This window comes from Chaetodon trifascialis, chromosome 3 (genome assembly GCF_039877785.1).
Source record: "Chaetodon trifascialis isolate fChaTrf1 chromosome 3, fChaTrf1.hap1, whole genome shotgun sequence".
Lineage (NCBI taxonomy): Eukaryota > Metazoa > Chordata > Actinopteri > Chaetodontiformes > Chaetodontidae > Chaetodon > Chaetodon trifascialis.
In genome coordinates this window covers 31,046,925-31,069,178 of record NC_092058.1, presented here as the reverse complement: position 1 = coordinate 31,069,178, position 22,254 = coordinate 31,046,925, and the positions used below count along the sequence as shown (strand labels likewise).

General features: G+C 40.0%; 1 protein-coding gene across 2 annotated transcripts in view; it reads right to left on the bottom strand.

Annotated features, from left to right (window-relative positions):
- The window catches only part of LOC139328600 (receptor-type tyrosine-protein phosphatase gamma-like), a 551,152-nt gene that overhangs the window by 408,971 nt on the left and 119,927 nt on the right, over nt 1–22,254 (bottom strand). For both annotated transcript variants that reach the window (XR_011602038.1, XM_070958423.1), the window contains exon 2: nt 9,710–9,826. Coding sequence is in view for 1 of the 2 variants with exons in the window: in XM_070958423.1 (XP_070814524.1) it covers nt 9,710–9,826 (117 nt within the window). In the remaining variant the exon portion in view is untranslated. The remainder of the gene's footprint in view (nt 1–9,709; nt 9,827–22,254) is intronic.

Here is a 22,254-nt window from a genome sequence, read left to right as displayed (position 1 = left end):
AATCACCTTACAAAAATTGGGGAATAAAAAAAAATGTGATTGGACAACAATATATTTTTTTTCCCTGGTAGTCAGGAGGATATCACTGAGGCGTGCTAAGATTCATGCTGAGGCTGTTTGGGTGTCTGGCGGACAGGACAGATAGCTCTGGGTATCAGCTTAGCAGTTGTTAGACAAAACCATTTGAGTGGATAATTGAGCCAAGGGAGGTGGTGTACTGATGCTTTTTTTTTTTTTTTTTTATTAAAAGTGATTACTGCAATATCATGCCATTGAGATGGACTTAAAAAAAACTTCTCAGCCCTTCAAGAAAAGTCCTGAAAGTGTTAATTGATGACAACTGATCAGATTAAGTTTAGCTACTAAATTATCCTTGAGATGAAATTTTCAAGTTTATGTATTCACTAAAACTGATACAAGGACAGAACAGAGACATGTCCTTTCCTGGATCAGTATCAGTCACATCAGTCATATTGATACTAGTATGGATAGTCAAACGAGTGCTTAGTATTGGCAGTATCAATATTTCAAGTATTCATCCACCCACACCTATCTCACTGACAACGCTAGATTATGACCTGTTGGAGCATTTCCAACATTCACACTAGTACTACCACAAACACTAGGTCAGACAGTTTACTGAAACTGCTAGATGCACTGTCTTTCTACTTGTAATTTATCGGTTTGTATTGATTGATTCCACTGCTGTGGTTGGAGTCTGGAGATTAGTTTAGTTTATTCTCGAACAACTCATTTGCAACGGCATTTCAAATCCATGGAAAGAAGCAACGTATAATGTCACAATAAGCAAAACAATTCCCTGTGGCTACATTCCCCTCTGGTACAACAGGTGGCAGTATGTAGAATATCTGTAACATTTACTACTGACTTGGCGATAAAACAAGAAAAAGAAGAACTGTGAATCTGACAGTGATGGAGTACCTGCCAAAAAGACTAAAAGGATGTGCAAGTATCTCACTGAATAGGAGGTTTACCTGTGCATTGATCAAAGACATGCTTTTGTAAAATATGCCACACAGATTTTAATGTATTACACAGAGGTAAAAGCAACATGGGCTAGCATGACAAATAAACAAAGAAGCCATAAGCACGCCCAAGACTGTATTTTGACTCTCTCCCATCAGTTCATCTGATGTTGCTCTGTTGGTGTTGTTACTACAACATCATAATCAGTGTGGCTCTAGGACCATAACTACAACTGACCAAAACCAAACAGTGAAAAAGTCCACATAGGGAGCAGGTCATTGTGGATGAATGGGTCAAAAACATCACTTTCACTTGGGAGTTCTATGACTGAGCTTGCTTACTTAAATGTCGCCACAGTGAAGGCAATGAAACTCTTGGGTACCTTTAGGGAATAAAATTACTTTACTTTAAGAAAGATCATAGTTTGGCTTAAAATAGGCCATCAACAACGTTAAGCATGTGTTAGAAAGGCTAGCTCTGCCCATGTTTGAATTTTTCATTGGAAAGCTTTGACAGCATGAACACGTCAGATTGTGCCTCTCCCATCCATTTTAATCATCACCCTCTTCAACCAACTGCCCAACTTGCCAGTAGCATTTCTCAAAATCACAAATGAAGCATAATGTGTAAGTGATGTCTACATATCCTTCAAGTAATACATAAATAAACTGTGTGCTGAATTTATATGCGCTTTAGTGTTTTCCTTAATAAAATGCAGAGATGTTCACAGCATTTCACTTTCAACAGGTATCTGATTCTGACTACCTAACTGTAGTCACATAATGTGGAAATTAATTAACACAATCCTTGTTGATGTTAGGCTTTTCCCCTGAGTTGTTTTCAGGACCAAAGGATGCAGATCAGAGGCAATTTAGAAAACGCAAATAATAATTTATTTTAATAAATGAGCAAGAAAGACACTGAAACAAAATGTACAGTATGAGTGGCAGTCCATAAGTTATCCAACATTAATAAAGACACACTCGAGGAGAGGGATGATAATACGGAGTACTCACACTGCATGAAAAAGGAATCTGCTAGGGATTCAGGACGATCTGGCAGCAGGTAAGAGAGAGCTCTCCCCTTTTGTCCTGTGCCTTAATCAGGATCAAGTGCATCAGGTGTGCACCTGGGGAGGCGCAGCTGGCTGGGTGTAGAGGCACACCCAGCTAGAAAGACAGGGGAAAACAGACAGACAACAAATAACACTGGGGAAAAGGGGAAAAGAAAACACAAGAAACAGACAGGTCTGCAGGATCGTAACAGTTGATCTGATATTTTAAAGCAACTGGTGATTAAAGGATTCACTGTGTGTAGTTTTGTCTAAATGTAAGTAGTATGGGGACAGTGGTAAGGGTGAAGGGACAGTCCAGGGTGGGATGTTGGAAAATTTCCCTAATTTTAAATTCCAAAACAAAACTGGAAAGGCAAAAACTGCATCAATACAAACACATCATGTAACAGCACACAGCTAAATATTTTCTACTGCTTGCTGATTGCTTACCAGATGTGATTACATTATACTAATTATAAGTCAAATTATTTTCCATATGTCTGAGACTCAAATCCATATCTTTCAAAAAAAATTGCCAGTTGGGTTTCAAAAAGCTTTGTGTTTCATTGCAAGGAACTGTTAAGTACACTTGACAATGACTTGTTCAAATGCGACGAGTGTGTCCAGCTGAATGACAGATGTATTTTTAGGTTCTCAATAGAACCTAAAGTCTTCAATAGAGGCCAAGGCTATTCAAGGACTACTTGAGAGCTGTGGAAATATTATGACAGCTATGCCAGCATCAAATCAGTGTTTTTTCTCAGAAAGCAAGTCAGTTTGATCCTGCATTAGACACGCAGCCACTGACGCAATTACAGAGAGTACTCCTATAATGCATCACCCCTCACACCTCACACGGACAGCTCAGTTGGTTGCTGCCAATCATTTAATCAACAAGCAGACACACAAATAAGGGACTGTGTGCACGCACATATACAGCTACGGGCATTTATGTGATGATAACAGCAGTGTGAAAGTAACAAGGTTGATTGAGAACAGCTTTCTTTGTCCTCTGTGCCCTCTGAATGTGTTGAAGTTCATCATCAGATCCTAGCAGAAGTGTTGTTCCTGCATTTCATCGCTGGTTTGTTCATTGTGATAGTTTGATTGATTGGTGGACTGGCTATTAAAACAAAGGCAAGGGATATAATTGACATATACTGTAAAATACACATCCACAAGCATGAGGCTACCCAAACTGTACATCCATATGTGATGGTTCAACATGTCATTACAAAACAATGTACATTAATCTGCCACTATAACAATTTCCACTCTTCAGAGACCTCGTTTATAAAACAAATATGAATTTTAAGATGAATTTTGATCTTAAGTATGACTTCAGCAAAAAGCACATTTAAGTTGGTGCTGGTGGCGTGTCCTCCACCATGCCTTCAGTGCCTGCTGCTTGAGGAAAAAAGGGGGCCTTTCTGTGTGGAGTTTGCATGTTCTCCTGTGTTCACCCGGGGTTTCCTCCTTAATAACCCCCACTAAAAACATGCAAGAAGATCACCACCTGATGGTGACGAAGAAATACTGGTCTCCAGGCGCTGGTCGACTGGCAGCCCACTGCTCCTGGTCTGCCATGGGTCAAAAAGCGGGAAAGATTGGCTTTGACAGCATCTACATCTTTGTAGATTACAGGTCCAAAGGGAAGCACAATGAATGTGAAGGAGGTTTTTTCTGCAGGCCTGCTCCATAGCAAAGTCAGAGGACACAGGTCATGCTTAGCTACAGAACAGGGTGATAGGGATTCCGTGGCACTTCAGCAGGATTAGCCAGTTGGAGGACTGAAATATATTTTCCGCCTTAAACTGGAGTCTCATTGAAAAGCACAAAGCATCACAATAAAACAAATCCAGTGAATTATTTATCTAGAGGTGTAGCTGAGGAACACTTTTGCAAGGTTGAATGTGTTGACAGTAAGAACCCCCTCTAAAGAAAAGCATTTCTCTCTCAATGAAGTTTCAAACAATCAGTGGGACAATTCAAAACTGTGAAGTGAAAAGGTCAATACAAAATGTGGAAACTTTTGACAGATGTGACAACTTAGAACATTTTTTTTAATAGCTGCCATGTTTCAAATAAAACAGCAATTTGCGTCATCAGTCAAAGAGTGAATTGTGACCCTCTTGTTAAAAATGTTTTTGCTGTTAATTCACAATCCCTTTAGAGAAGTGTGGCATACTGCAGCAAAACAAAGCTTTTGTTGCACCACTTCATTCTCACTGTCTGTTACAGGCATCTGCAGCAGTTTTCTACTTTCTGTGAGTGGGTGTCCAACGAAACACTGGCCAGAACAGTACAGGGGTTTGCTGTTTGTATGAGGGATGTTAAAGGCACAGTCTTACATTTTGGGAAATTCTCTTGTTTACCCTCTCACCCACGTCTTTGTGCTAAGCTATGCTAGACTATATACTGTAGTTCTGTGACCTTTGTCTGTACTGACACAGAGTACAAATTTTGAATGGAAAGTATTTTGGTCAAGCTTTGGTCAAACTCCTCTGTTGGTACACTAACCTTTTATTACCACGACAATACTTGCTGATGTTCTACATGTTTTTCTAATCGGCACCAAATCCCAGGATGACCAAAGCCAACAATGTAACAGTCATTTGCCTTCCCTGTCCATGGCACTCACATCCAAACGCACTGGTTGCCACTAAAGACATAAATCTTGGAAAATACTCACGTGTTGGTTTGAGTTTTTACAAATAGTTATTTCTTCATACTATTATTTTTACCACGTTTTTCAGCAAACGTCCTTCAAACAGAAGCAAATAGAAGCAATTGTGTGTTAATCTGCAGCTTTCTGAGGCAGATTTTGTGCTCCAGTGAGTATTTCTGGCAGCAGTATGTATATAGCTTTTATTTCTTTATTTATTTAAGTTTATATAGTTTATTTATTTATTCTAGTTTTATACACTGGCATTGACGTGCTTCAAAACACAGTACTGAACTTATGCTTCTTGTCTAATTTATTTAAAAGGTATTTTTGTTTTCAGACATGAAAAAAAAAGTAAGGAAAACAATACCACTTACTGTCAGGCTAATAAAATTGCTTGAGTAAAATGAATGAACAACATATCATCAATTTTGATCTTCATTTACCCACTTCAGAGAGCTCTCTGATGGTGGCTGGTGTTGCATGGTAAAACAGTTTGAGAAGGAGCACACAAATTAAGTTTGCCTCTCTTGTTAATAGTGAGCCTTGACATTGTTCAGGTCTGAAAATTAATTTCCAGTAAAGTGTGTATGTGTAACAATGGTAAAAAATAGGGAGCAGGGGATTGTTAATGCTAACATGTGGATCATACTGTGAATGGTAAAATGAATAAAGTCTTTCAAAACAGGCATTCTCGGATTTCAATTGTCCAGCAGCCAGGGAGGAAGAGCCAATCAGTTTGACCTTGTCACAGTCAGCCCAAGACAACCTCTTAAAACTCTACGGCAAAGCACTTGAAATTATGTGGAATGAGGAACATATATCACAGTCAGGGTTGTCTATATGTTTTATAATAGCATAACTTGGCTTGGAAACTTGGAAAAAGCTTGGCTAATGCAGCTTGAATGAGGTTAATGTGAGCAGTTAAACTTTGAGGCTCAACCTTATAGTCACTTCCAGTTAATATAAATAAAGTTCTATTCATGTAACAATAAGTTTGATTCATCTGATTACAATGTCACTTGATTATACGAGAAAATCATATCAATAATTAGTAAATGGCAGTATAGCTATATTGCATCAATAAATCTTCGTTAGTATTATAGAAATTATAACGCTGCTTCATTGTTACAATAGATAAGAAATCAACATGCCACATTGTTGAATTCATCCAAACTTTACCCAGAATCCAAAATGAGTTGCTTTAAACTCTTGCTGTTTAAGCTGATTAGATGTTTTTGTCTGAAATGCTCCATGGGAGTCATAGCTGACTTCCCTAAGCATCACTTAAGGGTGCAGTGCCTGATTTTCCTATCGCATCTAATACAGTTCACCTTGAATTGAATTGTTATATTTGCCAAAATAATGACATGAAACACAATTCTTCTTTTTAAAGTGATCATTTTCTGTTATGTTGCTGCCATGTTTCAAAATACATATGAAATATTTTATTTTCTTATATTGTCATATAATAATTTCCTTAAAAAAAATACAAATGTCAGAGGTTGCCCCTATACTATACCTATACCTATACCTATATGAGGCACACATATTTCACAAATAGCATGTGATCCCGCAGTGGTAGTGAAGCACAGCTCCTGGGGGTGCACATCACAGACTACCTCACCTGGTCTGTGAACACCACATGACTGGTCAAGAGGGCAGAACAACACCTGCACTTTCTGCACAGGATGAGGAGAGCCCACCTGCCCCCGCCCATCTTCACTACTTTCTACAAAAGCACCATTGTGTGGTGTGGAGGCTGCAGTGCTGCTGACTGGAAGAACGTGAGGAGAGCGGTGAGGACAGCGGAGAAAATCATTGGGATTTCACTCCCCTCCATTCAGGGCATTGCACCCAAACACTGCATGTCCCATACCAGTAACATCATCAGGGACTCCTCACACCCCAACCATGGTCTGTTCTCCCTGCTGGCCTCTGGAAAGAGGTTCTGCAGCATTCAATGCAGGACCGCTAGGTTCTGCAACAGCTTTTTTCCCCAGACAATCTGACTGCTGAACTCATAATGAACTTCAAGTCATTCTTCACTAATGCACTTCATAATAACCTCAGTGTATATTTCTGCTGTTTATTTTTAACATACTGTATACACTGCCTTGCACAACTATTTATCCCCCTTGGCTTTTTACCTATTGTGTTACACTACAACCTGTAATTTAAATGTTTTTTAATCTGAATTTTATGCCATGGATCTGCACAAAATAGTCTAAGTTGGTGAAGTGAAATGAGAAAAATATATATAAAAAAAGATTTTTAAAAATATAAAACTGAAAATTGGCATGTGCATATGCATTCACCCCCTTTGCTATGAAGCCCCTAAAAAGTTCTGGTGCAACCAATTACCTTCAGAAGTCACATAGTTAGTGAAATTTAAGTGTGTGAAATCAAGGAACTCTCCAAACAAGTCAGGGACCAAGTTGTTGAGAAGTACAAGTCAGGGTTGGGTTAGAAAAAAAATATCCAAATCTTTGATGATCCCCTGGAGCACCATCAAATCTATCACCTTCAAATGGAAAGAACATGGTACCACAACAAACCTGCCAAGAGAGGGCTGCCCACCAAAACCCACAGACCAGGCAAGGAGGGCAGAGAGAGGCAGCACAGAGACCAAAGGTAACCCTGAAGGATTGGCAGAGTTCCACAGTAGAGAGTGGAGTATCTGTGCATAGGACCACAAAAAGCCGTACACTCCATAGAGCTGGGCTTTATGGAAGAGTGGCCAGAAAAAAAGCCATTACTTAGTGTTAAAAATAAGGAGGCACATTTTGAGTTTGCCAAAAGTAGTTATGCATGCTGAAGTTTTCTGTTATTTTGTCCTATTTGTTGTTCACTTCACAGGAAAAAAAATATATATATATATCTTCGAAGTTGTAGGCATGTTCTGTAAATGAAATGATGCAAACCCTCAAACAATCCATTTTAATTCCAGGTTGTTAGGCAACAAAACCTGAAAAATGCCAAGGGGGGTGAATACTTTTTTAAGCCACTGTATATCACATTATTCTGCTGTTTATTTTAATATACTTGTAAATATTACAACATATTTATATATGTACATATATAGATATAGATATAGATATAGATATAGATATAGATATAGATATAGATATAGATATAGATATAATCCTGTGCTGACTCTATTGCAACAAAATTTCGTTGTTCGTTGTACACTTGCTGTTCACTGAATGACAATAAAGTTTGTCTGTCTCAGTATATCTCACAGGCACTCTGTGTTAATCTTTGTCTTTTTGTCATTCTCTCTCATTCTGGAAGTATCAGGCCTTCCCCAGATACCTCTTTATTTGTCAACATTGCGCCTGGTTTTAATCTGCCATTCTGACCAAGTAGATGGCAAAGCAGCCATGACCCACTGAGGTTTGTTTGAGGAGTTTGTCAGACCTCTGGAGGACAAGATGAGTTAATTAGGACAAGTAGAAGTTTAGGAAACTCTGAAGAAGCCATCAGAAGGAAGAGAATGTCTACAGTGGAAGAAGGTGTATGTAAAGCACTTTATATGTAACAATCATGCATAAACTATGAAAATATACTGAATTTGTATTCACTTTGCTCTTTCTGTTAAATGACTCTCGAACCCAGAGAAAATACCAAGGCATTAATGACAAGTCCTACTGTCAGGAAAACTTATGGTTCAGCTGCGTTTCTTCTCATGACTACTATGATTGTTAAGTTTAGGTTGAATTGAGGATTCTGCTGCAAAACTTTTTTAACATGTATGTTTTTTGTCCACAGTCTCCAAAATGAGAGCAACCTTATATAATAAAAGACCAGAATTTTACAGAATTTCCACTCCAATAAAATACGTCGGCCTGCTGTCTGTCTGTTGTTTTCCTCTCTTGCCTGGATCCTGCCTGCCGTTACATCAGCATCTTATGTAAGTGCTGTGATCAAACATGTTTGAGGGGACAGCAGGAGAGCATTGGTACATCTTAGTATCAGCAGCAACACTAAGTGAAACTGTCACTGGCTCTGTTTTTACCCACAAGCTCCTGTGCTCTCGTAGACACAACGGGTGACCAATTAGGGTTGGACGAGCCAGTGGAAATATTGAAATAAATAAACTAAAAGATCATTTGTGGCCCGCAGCTTGCATCGTTTGCATGGTGAAAGATTAATGCTGCCCCTCTGGAAAACCATAGGCTCTAAAGGGACAGCGGAAATGTCTTTTTTCTCTTCTGGAGCACTTGTAAAATAAAAAAAAAGAGCCCAGAGACGCCTCGAGGCCAAAGGAGAGACAGAGGGATGAGGACAAGAGCAACTGAGAGAAGAATAAAAAGAGACAGGAAGAGAGACAGAAAGAGGAAGGCAAACATATTGCACTGACAGTGGCACATAACCTGGCACATAACCGCTTTCACTCTAATACACACACACACACACACACACACACACACACACACACACACACACACACACACACACACACACACACACAGCCTGCTCTAAATCATACAAGTTTGTCTTCCTGTACTTGTGAAGCCTTCCATTTACTGAAATCTCTAACATCTAACACTACACCAATTTCATTTATCTTTTGCATAGCATACCAACTTTTTTGGAATTGGGGTTGTTAAGAATTGCCCGCAAATCCTCAGCAACCTCAAGATAAGTGTTGCTCTGCTGCATGCACCAGCTATGTGATCTGGGGTACAGAGTCTGGAGCCTCCCAAAAGCTTCCCGTTTAAAATACTTTACTCACAAACCATCTAATCTGATCCCAAACTCAGCCCTTTCAGCTGCCAGCTGTTTCTGACAGCATTATTTGTCAAAGACAAATGTGAAAATGGAAAATTGATATCAATCTACAGGTACATAACTTTTCTTGTAATTTGCCTTTTTTTCCCAGTACTGAAAAGTGTCAGGCTTTCTAACTTTTCCACAATGTCCAGAGACAACTGAAAGCTCACCACAATTTCCACAATGGAAAGACTGGCTCTCACAGACAGAAAGAAGTACAGACACACCTGAGTAGGCCCAGTAGGTCTCCTCGGTGGCTGCCCTACGATGTCGTGTCCTGCTGCCTGTGTCTCTGTGAAGGCCTTGGATAGGGGCTTCGGACTTGGCTTGACTTCCTGTCAGTGCTGTAAGGGAGAAGAACACAGGACAGGCAGGTTAACATAAACAGCAGAAAAGCTTTGGCAGCACTCTGCTACCCTGCTTGGATACCTGGTGGGTAGGATGACAGCCAACTGTGTCCTTAGCTGCCTTATCATGCAGGCTGCCTCATCATAACATTCACAGTTGGAACAAAGTTCAACAACAAAGAAAAACTCCATTGTAGAACTTAACTGTCTAGAAAGCAGGCCAAGCTACCTCACATACCTCTAAGATCAATGAATTCGAGTTTTTTGTTTGTTTGTTTGCTTTTTGGTTCTGTCTCAAGACCATCATTATTCGAAAATCTGGGGTCAGTTTGTTTAATTTCTTTTTTTCTTTTATTGTCCAATTTGCTGTGTGCTGGGGTGGTCAATGGGGGCTCAACAAAAATCTGTGCCCTGGTGCCCAAACGGGTTAGTCTGACATTGGCAGGCGGATTGCTGCTCTAGACCTTTGTCGTCATGTGGTTAACTTTGTGAAAGGTTGCAGTTTTCTGAGGCTTAGGTCAAACCAGAAGCCTGTTGTTCTACCAATTTGGAAGAATTTCGGTTCGCCTGGCAAGAGAGTCTTAAAATATACAGGAAAGCCCTCCGCAGTGCCAGGGCAGCCTATTACTCTGCACTAATAGAGGAAAATAAGAATAATCCCAGGTTTCTCTTCAGCACTGTAGCCAGGCTGACAGAGAGCCATAATTCTGTTGAACCATGTATTCCTTTAGCTCTGAACAGTAATGACTTCATGAGCTTCTTTAATGATAAAATTCTGACTATTAGAGACAGAATTCATCAGCTCCTGCCGTCAACAGGTACTGTTTTGTCTTCAAACACAGAAACCATAGAAACTGTTACTCAGTCTGTCGCAGTTTTAGACTGTTTTACTCCTGTCGACCTTCGACAACTAATTTCAATAATTTCATCATCAAAATCATCAACCTGTATTTTAGATCCCATCCTGACTAAGCTGTTTAAAGAAGTATTACCTCTAATTGACTCTTCAGTATTATACATGATCAATCTGTCTTTATCCACAGGCTACGTACCACAGTCCTTTAAAGTAGCTGTGATAAAACCGCTACTTAAAAAGCCTACTCTTGATCCAGGGGTTTTAGCAAATTATCACTGCATGAAAAGTCACATTTCCGTCAATTTCCGTCACTGTAAATTGCCGTGGAAGTTCTCTCTCAGCCACTGTGACCATGAGGTGTTAAAATGCAAATGTAAATGCTGCAAAGCTATACAAATGCAAATTGGGATTTTGTGTGTGTGTGTGTGTGTGTGTGTGTGTGTTCTGTGCCTACAGAATACAAAGATTTTTTTTTTTTCATGAGGATTTAAAATGTGTTGGAAAATGTGAAAATGTGTTTAAATAATTTTATAGGTTACATACAGGATAAGTGTCCTGACTCTCAAAGGTCTTTAATTTTCCACTTAAATTGCTAAATCAAAATTGTGAAAATTAAAGCATCTACAGTTCTTGGACACTGGTCACAATTTTTCGCATTTTGCCACCACAACACCAGATGAACAATGCTTGTGTGATTAGCTTGCAAAATTCCAGCAGAGTAAGTCCACTGATGATTCTTTAAGTAGGAATTAAAAGGGAACACACCAAAGTAACTTTTCTTTTTTTTTTTTTTCGATGATGTCACTTTAAAGAAGTTTACATGTTTTATAAAATACTCAGGTACAAAAATAGAAAATCAAAGTACCCAACAAAATCACAGCATGTTTTTCATTTACACAACAAAAATGGTCTCGCGAGAAATTCCGAGAGCGCGACCTCGCATATGATTGGATGCCTCCTCTAACGCAATGACGTCGGCAGAAAACGACCTTGACGCGTCTGTGAAGGCGAATCGAGCTTGGATCAGAACAGTTACGTTTCAGGTCCTGCTAAACTTTAACTCTGTTCATACAATGGCCGGACGTCGTCTTCAGTTCATCCCAGAAGGCACTCCTCTGCGACGAGTGGACGGCCTGGCTGCGGAGCGACCATATCCAGAAAGTCCAAACAATTTAGAGAAGAAACTGCTCAGCGTCCTCAGTGGATTGTCTCGGCTGCTAACGCAGCTGATGGCGCAGTTGGCGAGGAGAATGACTGTGACAAAAGCCAGACTGCTCGCTCTGGAGGAGCAGCCCCGACCGAACTGCAGCTGCGGAGACAAAGAGACGGGTGCGTAAGTTACGTACGTAACGTTAGCATTTAGTACCACATTGTGTAGTTTTTAGGGCGCCAAACCTTTATTATTCTTATTGCACTACGTTCCGAACGTTTGGTAATCGTTCACGTTACATTTAACATTACAATGTATTTTGTATTTTAAAGGAAAAGGTGCGACGTCTGCACAATAGTGACGGACACGACAGGCGATATGAACCTGAGCAGGGGTAAGTTAATAAAATGCACAGGAAATATTCTGCAGAATATAAGTAAACGTAAACATTGCATGACCTGTACTTTTTGTGTTTTACAGAATGAACTCGCCCCACAATGAAACGGTGACGTCATATTTGATGGCGACTTTAACTGGGAGTCCAGACATGGATGGTGTGGACAGCAGTCTTTTAAACCCTTTCTGTTGTTTCTTGTTGTTGTTTTTACTGAAGCCTGTCTTAATTATTTCAAACCAATATATATTTTCTTCCAGCAGCCTGTAAGACATATTATGAGATGGTGTGGAGGAGCTTCAGGTATGCCCAGCCAGCTCTTTCAGTTCAGGCAGCAGCTCTGAAGATTTCAGCTCGAGAATGAAGCGGATAAGAGTCCCATGAATACCGCTTTATTTTCACAACAATGTAAAAATGGGCTGAATTTTATTTATTATCTGCATTGTTTTCGACAAACATGCTCACATATGTTATCATGTGTTATTGTTTCTTAGCAGTACTAATATTATATTAACACCTGTATTTACAGCTGCTGGAAGCAAGAAGGAGTGTCCTAGCTCTCCAAACTCTGCCAGACTCTGAGAGAGCGACCCAAAGTATGTGGCGGCACACTGCAAGAGGCTTCGCATCGAGTCCCCTTCAAAGCAACAGGCGCCACCTCAGTATGACCCAGAGGCAGCAAAGAAGCATTTCCAAAGGCCTTAGACTCTTTTTCATGCACCATGGACCAGTGGCATGGCCCAACCCAGAGACTCTTATCAGTGAACCCCTCTGCACATTTCCTTGCTTTTTTTCCCCAGTAGTCACTGAATTTACTTGGTTGATCCTTGTTAATGTGTGTGTCATGATTTCCTTAAAGACTTTCTTTCAAAATGTTTCTGTCAACTGTGTTCTTTGTGTTCTACTGTGTGGTAGTGTAGAAGGTGGATCGCCAAATAAATCAATGAATCATCAATCAAATAAAATATATCGTCGCTGTCCGATAAAAAGCACATATCTCCAAAACTCGTTTTTTTCAGGAGCATGAAAAAAGTGTTTTGCTCGTCAATTAACTTACAAATTAAACCCAAAACACAGTAATTAGACACGCTTAGGACTCGAAATGAAAACCTATAGTTACACAGTGATTAGCAACCCGTTTAGTATTTTAATCAGATTTACGTGCGTTGTTGTGAGTGACATTGGACATACGTGTTTTTTAAATAATGCGTTCCAATGATGTCCAGTCATTTACGAGCCTCGAGTCTCCCGTTCATGTCCCACTAAATCCGTAAACTATTGATAGCAGGCTATCCTACATTTCCGCATAGCACATTACCCTAATCTAAGATTTTTTTGGTATTTTGTGTTGAAATCAGATTAGTCCATATTGTTACGATCCTGGCTTCCTGTCTCTCCCTGTGTGTCTCCTCTCCCTTTTCCCTGTGTGTGTGTGTCTGTCTGTCACCCCTGGATCCATGGCTGGGCAGCCCCTCACCTGCTGCCAGCTCCTCCCACTGCGACTCACCTGCAGTCACTCTCCCTGATCAGGGAGAGTATTTAAGGCATGTACCTGCTCCTCTCCTTTGCCGGATTATTCCTGATTCCCATGTCTAGTTCTGGTTGTTGGTCCGTAAGTACTATTCTCTTGGTCTTCCTCTCCTTGTCAGTTAAAAGTCTTTATTTTGTCCTTCGCTTTTTTCCAGCCATTTATTGTGCTGTGTTTTTCTTTCGTTTCAGTGCCTGCCTGCCGCTTCCACGCGTGCCTCGTGTCATACCCGCTCCGTCGGTGCTCCCTCTGTTCATCCACTCCGTTTGAGTGCGTCTTTTGTTTCTTCGTCTTCCACTCCTTTTGAGTGCGCCTTTTGTTTGTTATTTATCCGCTCGTTGAGCGCGTTTTCTGTTCCTCGTTTGTTAATAAATCGTTCTTGTTTTCACACAATTCCTGCCTCTGGTTTCTGCATCTCTGGGTCCTAATACTCGGCGGCTGTACAGCCATAACACATATAGGCGAAGAGTCATCTAATACTGTATTAACGCACATGCATCAGTCTGACTCGGTTCAAGGAAATCACAGAGTTTATCGTCTATCCCTTGTTTAAAACCTAACGTTATTTACAGTATACAGTCTGTGTTTACGGACATGACAAATCATCTGATATACAGACAACGTTAGTAGAGGTTGGCAGCAACGAAGCTTATTTTGGATCGAAACATAATTATCAGTATCAACAGGATGCTAGTTAGGGAGATACGCACATTGATGGACACTTCTGACACCCAATGGAGATACTTGTTAAATATATGATGTAATAAAACGTCTTTCCATTGGTCACTTGGATCCCCAATGCTACCTGTTGCTGGGGGAGAATGTTAATATTCCTTAGCCAATGGAAAGTCAAAATTGTTAAAAGTGGAGATACGTGTTTTTTATCAGACAGAGACGATATGTCATTTATATTTTATATATACATAAATTTAACAATATAATAACTATTTTTAATGTATTAATTTATTATATAACATATGATTTAATATGTATTTATTATTATTATTATTATTATTATTATTATTATTATTATTATTATTATTATTATTATTATTATTATTATTATCATTTGTGGCGCACAGATGACCAATAGCAGCAGAGTTGTCATCCAATCACATGATCACTCACTCATGTGATTGGAGTTGCTATCCAATCACATGATGGTTTCCTTTTAAAATGCCTGTGGAATCATCCAATGGTTGTTTGTCAGCAGGCCAGCCTGAGTAGATCAACATCGGTAGCATTCATGTGCTAATTAGAGCTATTCACACCTTCGTGAAGGCATGATTAACCACGCCCCCCGCCGACAGATGGTTCGTTTCCGACGATTTTCGGAGCCGGCGAAGTTCCCCGTAAACTTGCCATAAATCGCCGAAAATCAATGAACTTCGCGGGGATTTACGGGTCGACAATGTGGTTTTTCATGCAGTGTATAGACCGATATCCATCCTCCCCTTTCTCTCAAAAACTCTTGAGAAAGCAGTTGCCAATCATCTTTCCAGTCAGGTTTTAGACTGCATCATAGCACAGAGACAGCACTGGTTAAAGTTACAAATGACCTTCTAACTGCATCTGATAAAGGATTTGTCTCTGTACTAGTCTTATTGGATCTTAGTGCTGCATGTGACACCATTGACAATGGCATCTTATTGCAGATACTGGAACACTTCATTGGCATTAAGGGAACTGCGCTAAGCTGGTTTAAATCCTACTTGTCAGATCGCTCTCAGTTTGTACATGTTAATGACAATTCCTCTGTGCTCGCTAAAGTCAGCTATGGAGTTCCGCAGGGTTCTGTGCTTGGACCAATTTTATTCCCCTTATACAGTGAGGTCAATAAGTATTTGATCACCCTGTGATTTTGCAAGTTCTCCCACTTAGAAATCATGGAGGGGTCTAAAATTTTCATCATAGGTGCATTTCCACTGTGAGAGACAGAATCTAAAGCTGAGCTGAGCAACACAGTTTCAGCTCCCTCCAAAGATTTTCTATTGGATTTAGGTCTGGAGACTGGCTAGGCCACTCCAGAACCTTGATATGCTTTTTACGGAGCCACTCCTTGGTTTTCCTGGCTGTGTGCTTTGGGTTGTTGTCATGTTGGAAGACCCAGCCACGACCGATCTTCAACACTCTGACTGAGGGAAGGAGGTTTTTGCCCAATATCTCACAATACACGGCCCTGTTCATCCTCTCCTTAATACAGTGCAGTCGTCCTGTCCCCTGTGCAGAAAAACATCCCCAGAGCATGATGCTTCCACCCCCATGCTTCACTGTAGGTATGGTGTTCTTGGGATGATACTCCTCCTTCTTCCTCCCCCCAACACGGCGAATGGAGTTAAGACCAAGAAGTTCTATTTAGGTCTCATCTGACCACATGACTTTCTGCCATGACTCCTCTGGATCATCCAGATGGTCATTGGCAAACTTCAGATGGGCCTTGACATGGGCTGACTTCAGCAAGGGAACCTTCCATGTGCTGCATGATTTTAAACCATGACGTCTTAGTGTATTACTGATAGTAGCCTTGGAAACGGTGGTCCCAGCTCTCTTCAGGTCATTGACCAGCTCCTCCCGTGTAGTCCTGGGCTGATTCTTCACTTTCCCTAGCATCATTACCCCACGAGGTGAGATCTTGCGTGGGGCCCCAGTCCGAGGGACATTGACAGTCATCATTAGCTTCTTCCATTTTCTGACAATTGCTCCAACAGTTGTTCTTTTCTCACCAAGCTGCTTGGCAATTGTCTCGTAGCCCTTTCCAGCTTTGTGAAGGTCTACAATTTTGTCTCTTGTGTCTTTTGACAGCTCTTTGGTTTTGCCCATGTTGGTAGTTAGACTTTTGACTGATTGTGGGGTGCACAGGTGCCTTTATGAAAGTTAACAACCTCAAACAGCTGCTACTAAATTAGAATCATGAGCAGAGTGGAGTTGGACTATTTAAAAGCAGCATAGTAGGTCTTTGCGGGTCAGAAATCTGTCTGATAAGCAAGTGATCAAATACTTATTTGACACAGTAATATACAAATAAATTGTTTAAAAAATCATACAACGTGATTTCTCGATTTTTTTTTTTAGATTCCGTCTCTCACAGTGGAAATGCACCTACTATGAAAATTTTAGACCCCTCCATGATTTCTAAGTGGGAGAACTTGCAAAATCACAGGGTGATCAAATACTTATTGACCTCACTGTATATGCTTCCTTTAGGGAAGATTATCAGAAAGCACTCAATAAATTTTCATTGCTATACATCCACTGTCACTGTTACTGTGACTGCATGTCTGTCTCTCTCTTTGTCTCTGTCTCTCTCTCTGACTGCATTTCTGTCTGGCTCTCTCTGTCTGTCCCACCTTCTCTCTCTTGCTCTCCCTCTCTCACCCAACCGGTCAAGGCAGATGGCCGCCCACCCAGAGTCTGGTTCTGCCCGAGGTTTCTGCCTGTTAAAAGGAAGTTTTTCCTCGCCACTGTCGCCAAGTGCTTGCTTATGGGGGAATTGTTGGTTCTCTGTAGATAAAAGAGCTCGGCCTTTACCAGCTCTATATGGAAAGTGTCCTGAGACAACTTCTGTTGTGATTTGGCGCTATACAAATAAAAATTGAATTGAATTGAATTGAATTGAATTGAATTGAATTGAACTGAATTGAATTGAATTGAATTGAATTGAATTGAATTGAATTGAATTGAATTGAATTGAATTGAATTGTCGTGCCAGAACTTCATTGTCATGCAGTTAACTTTGTGAAATTGTCACAATTTGCTTGGGTTTATTCAACAACATTTCTTGGTAATGTTAAGGAAAAGATTAAGATTTGGTTTAAAATAAATATGTTATGGTTAAATACATGACTTGAGTACATTACTTAACTCAAAATGAGTCAACAGTGACTTTCAGTTTCACACTGAACAGGAACAGTGGTCTCAAGGAGAGTGTTTGCTTGACCCATCCATCCATTACACATTCCTCCATATACACACTTTCTGACTTCTTTCTTTGCTGCCGTCATAATTTCTATGGCCACTAGAGACCTAAAAATTCATATAAATATGTGTTGTTATAAGCCACCTGCACAAACAACCTACAAGGCCACTTTTCTGTGGCTGGGCTGTATCTATTTTAACTTTGTGTTTGTCATTGACACTGACATAATGTTATTGCTATTGCATTATTCACTCTCCATTTTGACAATTCTACTGATACTCTCATATTTCTGTTTTTGTGTTTTGATGCATCGCTTGTTTTGTAGCCACTTAGACTGCCTGCAAATGACCAAGATAAGCAGTTACAGGCCATTCCTGTCCTATGACTAGTGAAAAGGTAACATTCTGATTTGATGCAATAAAATTCTATCTGGAGTTACCTTATGGGTTCGCTTTTATATAAGAATTTTCCAAAATAAAAAGCTTCTCATGGCATATAATCATCCTGAAGGCTGGTAAGTTTTACAAGGTTGCACACATAGTCCAATATTTCATTAATATAGTAATACTAGATTTGTATAATAATCACATACTAGTAAATGTCTTAAAGTGCAAACTTTTAAAAAAAAAAAAAGCCTTCTCACACAGACATATTACAGCAAAGCTGCAATTCTTAAAATTTAATTTCTCATGCATGTGATTTGGGAGTGGAATGTTCAAATGGAAAAATCAAGAATCCCTGTGCTGGTTTCATATTTGAAACATAAATTTGCCTCCTCTCCGGCTGAGAGACCTTCTTGGTCCCCAGTAAAGAAACGGGGGAGATGGAACTCTTGGCTTCTTTAAAGTGGAGAACAGGATTTCTGCCGGTGTCTCTCCTAATGTTTCCACTGTGCTCTGTGATATGGCCTTTTAAAGATCTTTCACAGGACAAATATCATGCTAAAAAGAAATGACTGACTGAGTGACTGAGTTTCTTTTAGACCTGCTGAGGGATCTTTGTACTTATTTCTAGCCTTACAAATAACCATAAAGTGCAGGAGTTCAAAGAGGTGATTTTTTGTATTTTTGTTGTTGTTGTTTTTTTGTTTTTGTTTTTGTTTTTTTTTGTATTTTGTATTTTTGACCTTTTACTTTGAGTGAGGAGGTTTGGGGAATTATCTTTTAAGAGTAATCAAGCATGTTCACATTACTCATTTTAAGTTACATTCAATCAAATTTTATGCAACGTATGTGTAGGGAGAACAGAGTTGCAGATTCCTGCGACTGACCTCTTTCCCTCGCATTCCTTAAGGAGAGCTGGATTGGATAGACATATCAACTTCAAAGGGTTACCTATCACTTAAACTGTTCTCATGGAGATGCTAATTCGTTCTTTAAAGCTCCACACCAGATGAAGGCGTTAAAACCGTATGAATGGACAATCACCAGGCCTCAAGAGACCTCAAGAATCTACGGAACCCTGGACCTGACATGGAGGAAAAAAAAAAAATTAATTCGTGCGAACGAAATACTAATTCGTTCCCACGAAATACTAATTCGTGGGAACGAAATAATTAATTTGTGGGAACAAAATAATTAATTCGTGCGAACAAAATACTAATTCGTTCCCACCAATTAATCACAGGGTTATGCCGCTGCCGATTGCACGTGGCACAATGCTTATTGTCAACAAAGCGGCGACACACAGCCACAAGCACAGTCTTTGATATGTCATCAGATACGATGGGACAATCAATAAAGATAATTTAATGTAATAAATAGTGTTTGTTGTGGTTATTTTGCACAGAAATGCGCCTGACATCTTCTTTGAAGTCTGTGTGTGTGGGCGTGTTTACACATGGCTGCTGGCTGACAGACAGGAGCGAGGGATCAGACAAGAGTCACAGAGTTGCACAGCTGATCATAGCTTTTATATAACTGTAACTTAAACTACAGCATTGGATCTTACGATGTGCGTTTTGGTGCCATGTGTTTTATACCACATTGTAGAGGAGATCGTCCTGTTTACTTTGATATGCATATCGCCGACCTCCGCTGTACAGAGACCTATTTAACACGAACTCAAACATGAGCGTAATTTTAACCGCACTTCGTGTGTTTCGGTCCCATTGGGTTAAAAATGATGTTATGGTCAATGCAGCGTGCATCCACTTGTTCCAAAACTACACGCACAGCTGTTCATCGCCGGATCTGCAGACCATTTCCGTACGGATTGGTGGAGTCTAACGATCCGTTTGGAGCGGGGTCCCATCTTGTCACCTCCGGCTTGATTGATGATGAGACACCGGTGTGCCGCTGCGCTCTTGGAGAGCGCGGTGAAGCGGGTGGGTGCGCGGAGCGCACAGCAGATAGCCTACTGGTCTCTCCCTTAAGACGCGCTCCTCACCATACAGTCAGTGAAGTGGTGATTTGGCTGACCTGCGCGCTGTGCATAGGCCTACAAGTCTGCAAAACCTCCCAGGCAGATTTGGATATCTGAAGTAGGCTATCTGCTGCCATCGTATCTGATGACATATCAAAGACTGTGCTTGCGTATGTGGCTGTGTGTCGCCGCTTTGTTGACATTAAGCATTGTTGTTGTCAATCGGCAGCAGCAAAACCCTGTGATTAATTTGTGGGAATGAATTAGTATTTCGTTCGCACGAATTAATTATTTCATTCCCACGAATTAGTATTTTGTGGGAACGAATTAGTATTTCGTTCGCACGAATTAATTTTTTTTTCTCCATGTCAGGTCCAGGGCTCCGTAAGAATCGGATAGTACCGATAAGTTTTTGCAATTTCCCCTTGCCGGACTAATAAAGGAATATTGAATTAAATTGAATTGAATTGAAGTTGTAAATCAGACATTCCTGTAGCAAACTGGAATGAGACACACAGCTATTTTGTGTGTCTCTGTACCTTCTTTTCTATCACATCAAGATAATGTAATCTACACACGTGGACAAAATTGTTGGTACCCTTCGGTTAATGAAAGAAAAACTCACAATGGTCACTGACAAAAGTAATAATAAATAAAATTCTATGAAATTTAACCAATGAAAGTCAGACATTGCTTTTCAACCATGCTTCAACAGAATTATTTAAAAAAATAAACTCATGAAACAGGCCTGGACAAAAATTATGGTACCTTTAACTTAATATTTTGTTGGACAACCTTTTGAGGCAATCACTGCAATCAAACGATTCCTGTAACTGTCAATGAGACTTCCGCACCTCTCAGCAGGTATTTTGGCCCACTCCTCATGAGCAAACTACTCCAGTTGTCTCAGGTTTGAAGGGTGCCTTTTCCAGACGGCATGTTTCAGCTCCTTCCAAAGATGCTCAATAGGATTTAGGTCAGGGCTCATAGAAGGCCACTTTAGAATAGTCCAATGTTTTCCTCTTAGCCATTCTTAGCCATTCCCACCTGTGATGCTAATTAGTGGACACACCTTGGATTAACATGTCCCTTTGCTCACATTATTTTCAGTCTTTTCTAAGTGTACCATCATTTTTGTCCAGGCCTGTTTCATGAGTTTATTTTTTTAAATAATTCTGTTGAAGCATGGTTGAAAAGCAATGTCTGACTTTCATTGGTTAAATTTCATATAATTTTTATTTATTATTACTTTTGTCAGATTCAAGTTATTTCTGCGACCATTGTGAGTTTTTCTTTCATTAACCGAAGGGTACCAATAATTTTGTCCACATGTGCATATGTTCGATTCTACTTCGGATGTTCCTACAGCACTAAACTCACAATTTGTATGGTATCAATGCTTTTTCCCCTGTTTCTAGCTTGTAAAATGACAAACTATGATCTTAACTCTCATAATCATTTTTGTCCGGGTTTCTACCTCGGAACCATACTGCCATCTACAGACTAGTAGCGGTTGGGTTTTAGATACTTGACATGAGACAATTAGTGCTTAATTCGGAAAATCGAATCTGCCTTTCCTTGTTTCTTTGTTCTCTTAGTTGGTTATACTATTAGTCATCATATAAAGTAGTGTAGTATTGAAGAATGTTGTCATTAATCAACAAAGTCTGTCTGATGTATGTATATCAGCGTCAACATACCTGTTGTGAGCAATGTTGCAATATGATTAAAAAATTGATCATTCAGACTATGTGATTGACCATAGTGAGAAGCAGATGAGTCCATCGTATGCAATCATTAGTCAGTGTTCTGTCTCTGTAGGATGAAACCAGAGCGTTCCCCTATAAATCATTTTAAGTACGCAAAGGTCTGTTTGTCACAGACACGCTGCGGAGCACCGGAGGATATATGCTCCGCAGCGTGCAGCAAGCACTCACTTCTTCGACTTCTTCTTTGTTTGACTTCTTTGTTACTTCTGCTTTGTTCTAAACACACTTTAATTGTTCTTTACCCAGGCCACTTTGTCAGCATATTAGTTTTTCTGTAGTTCTTGCAACTTCAATTTTTCCCCGCCTATTGGTGTGTTATTTTAATCTTTTGTCTTAGTTAAAGCCAAGTTAAAGCCAAATCACGTAATAGTATTTTTGCAGATGCTTTCGACACACCATCGAAATATTGTCAATTTCATTATTAACCACGAAGTCTTGCCGTACGGTC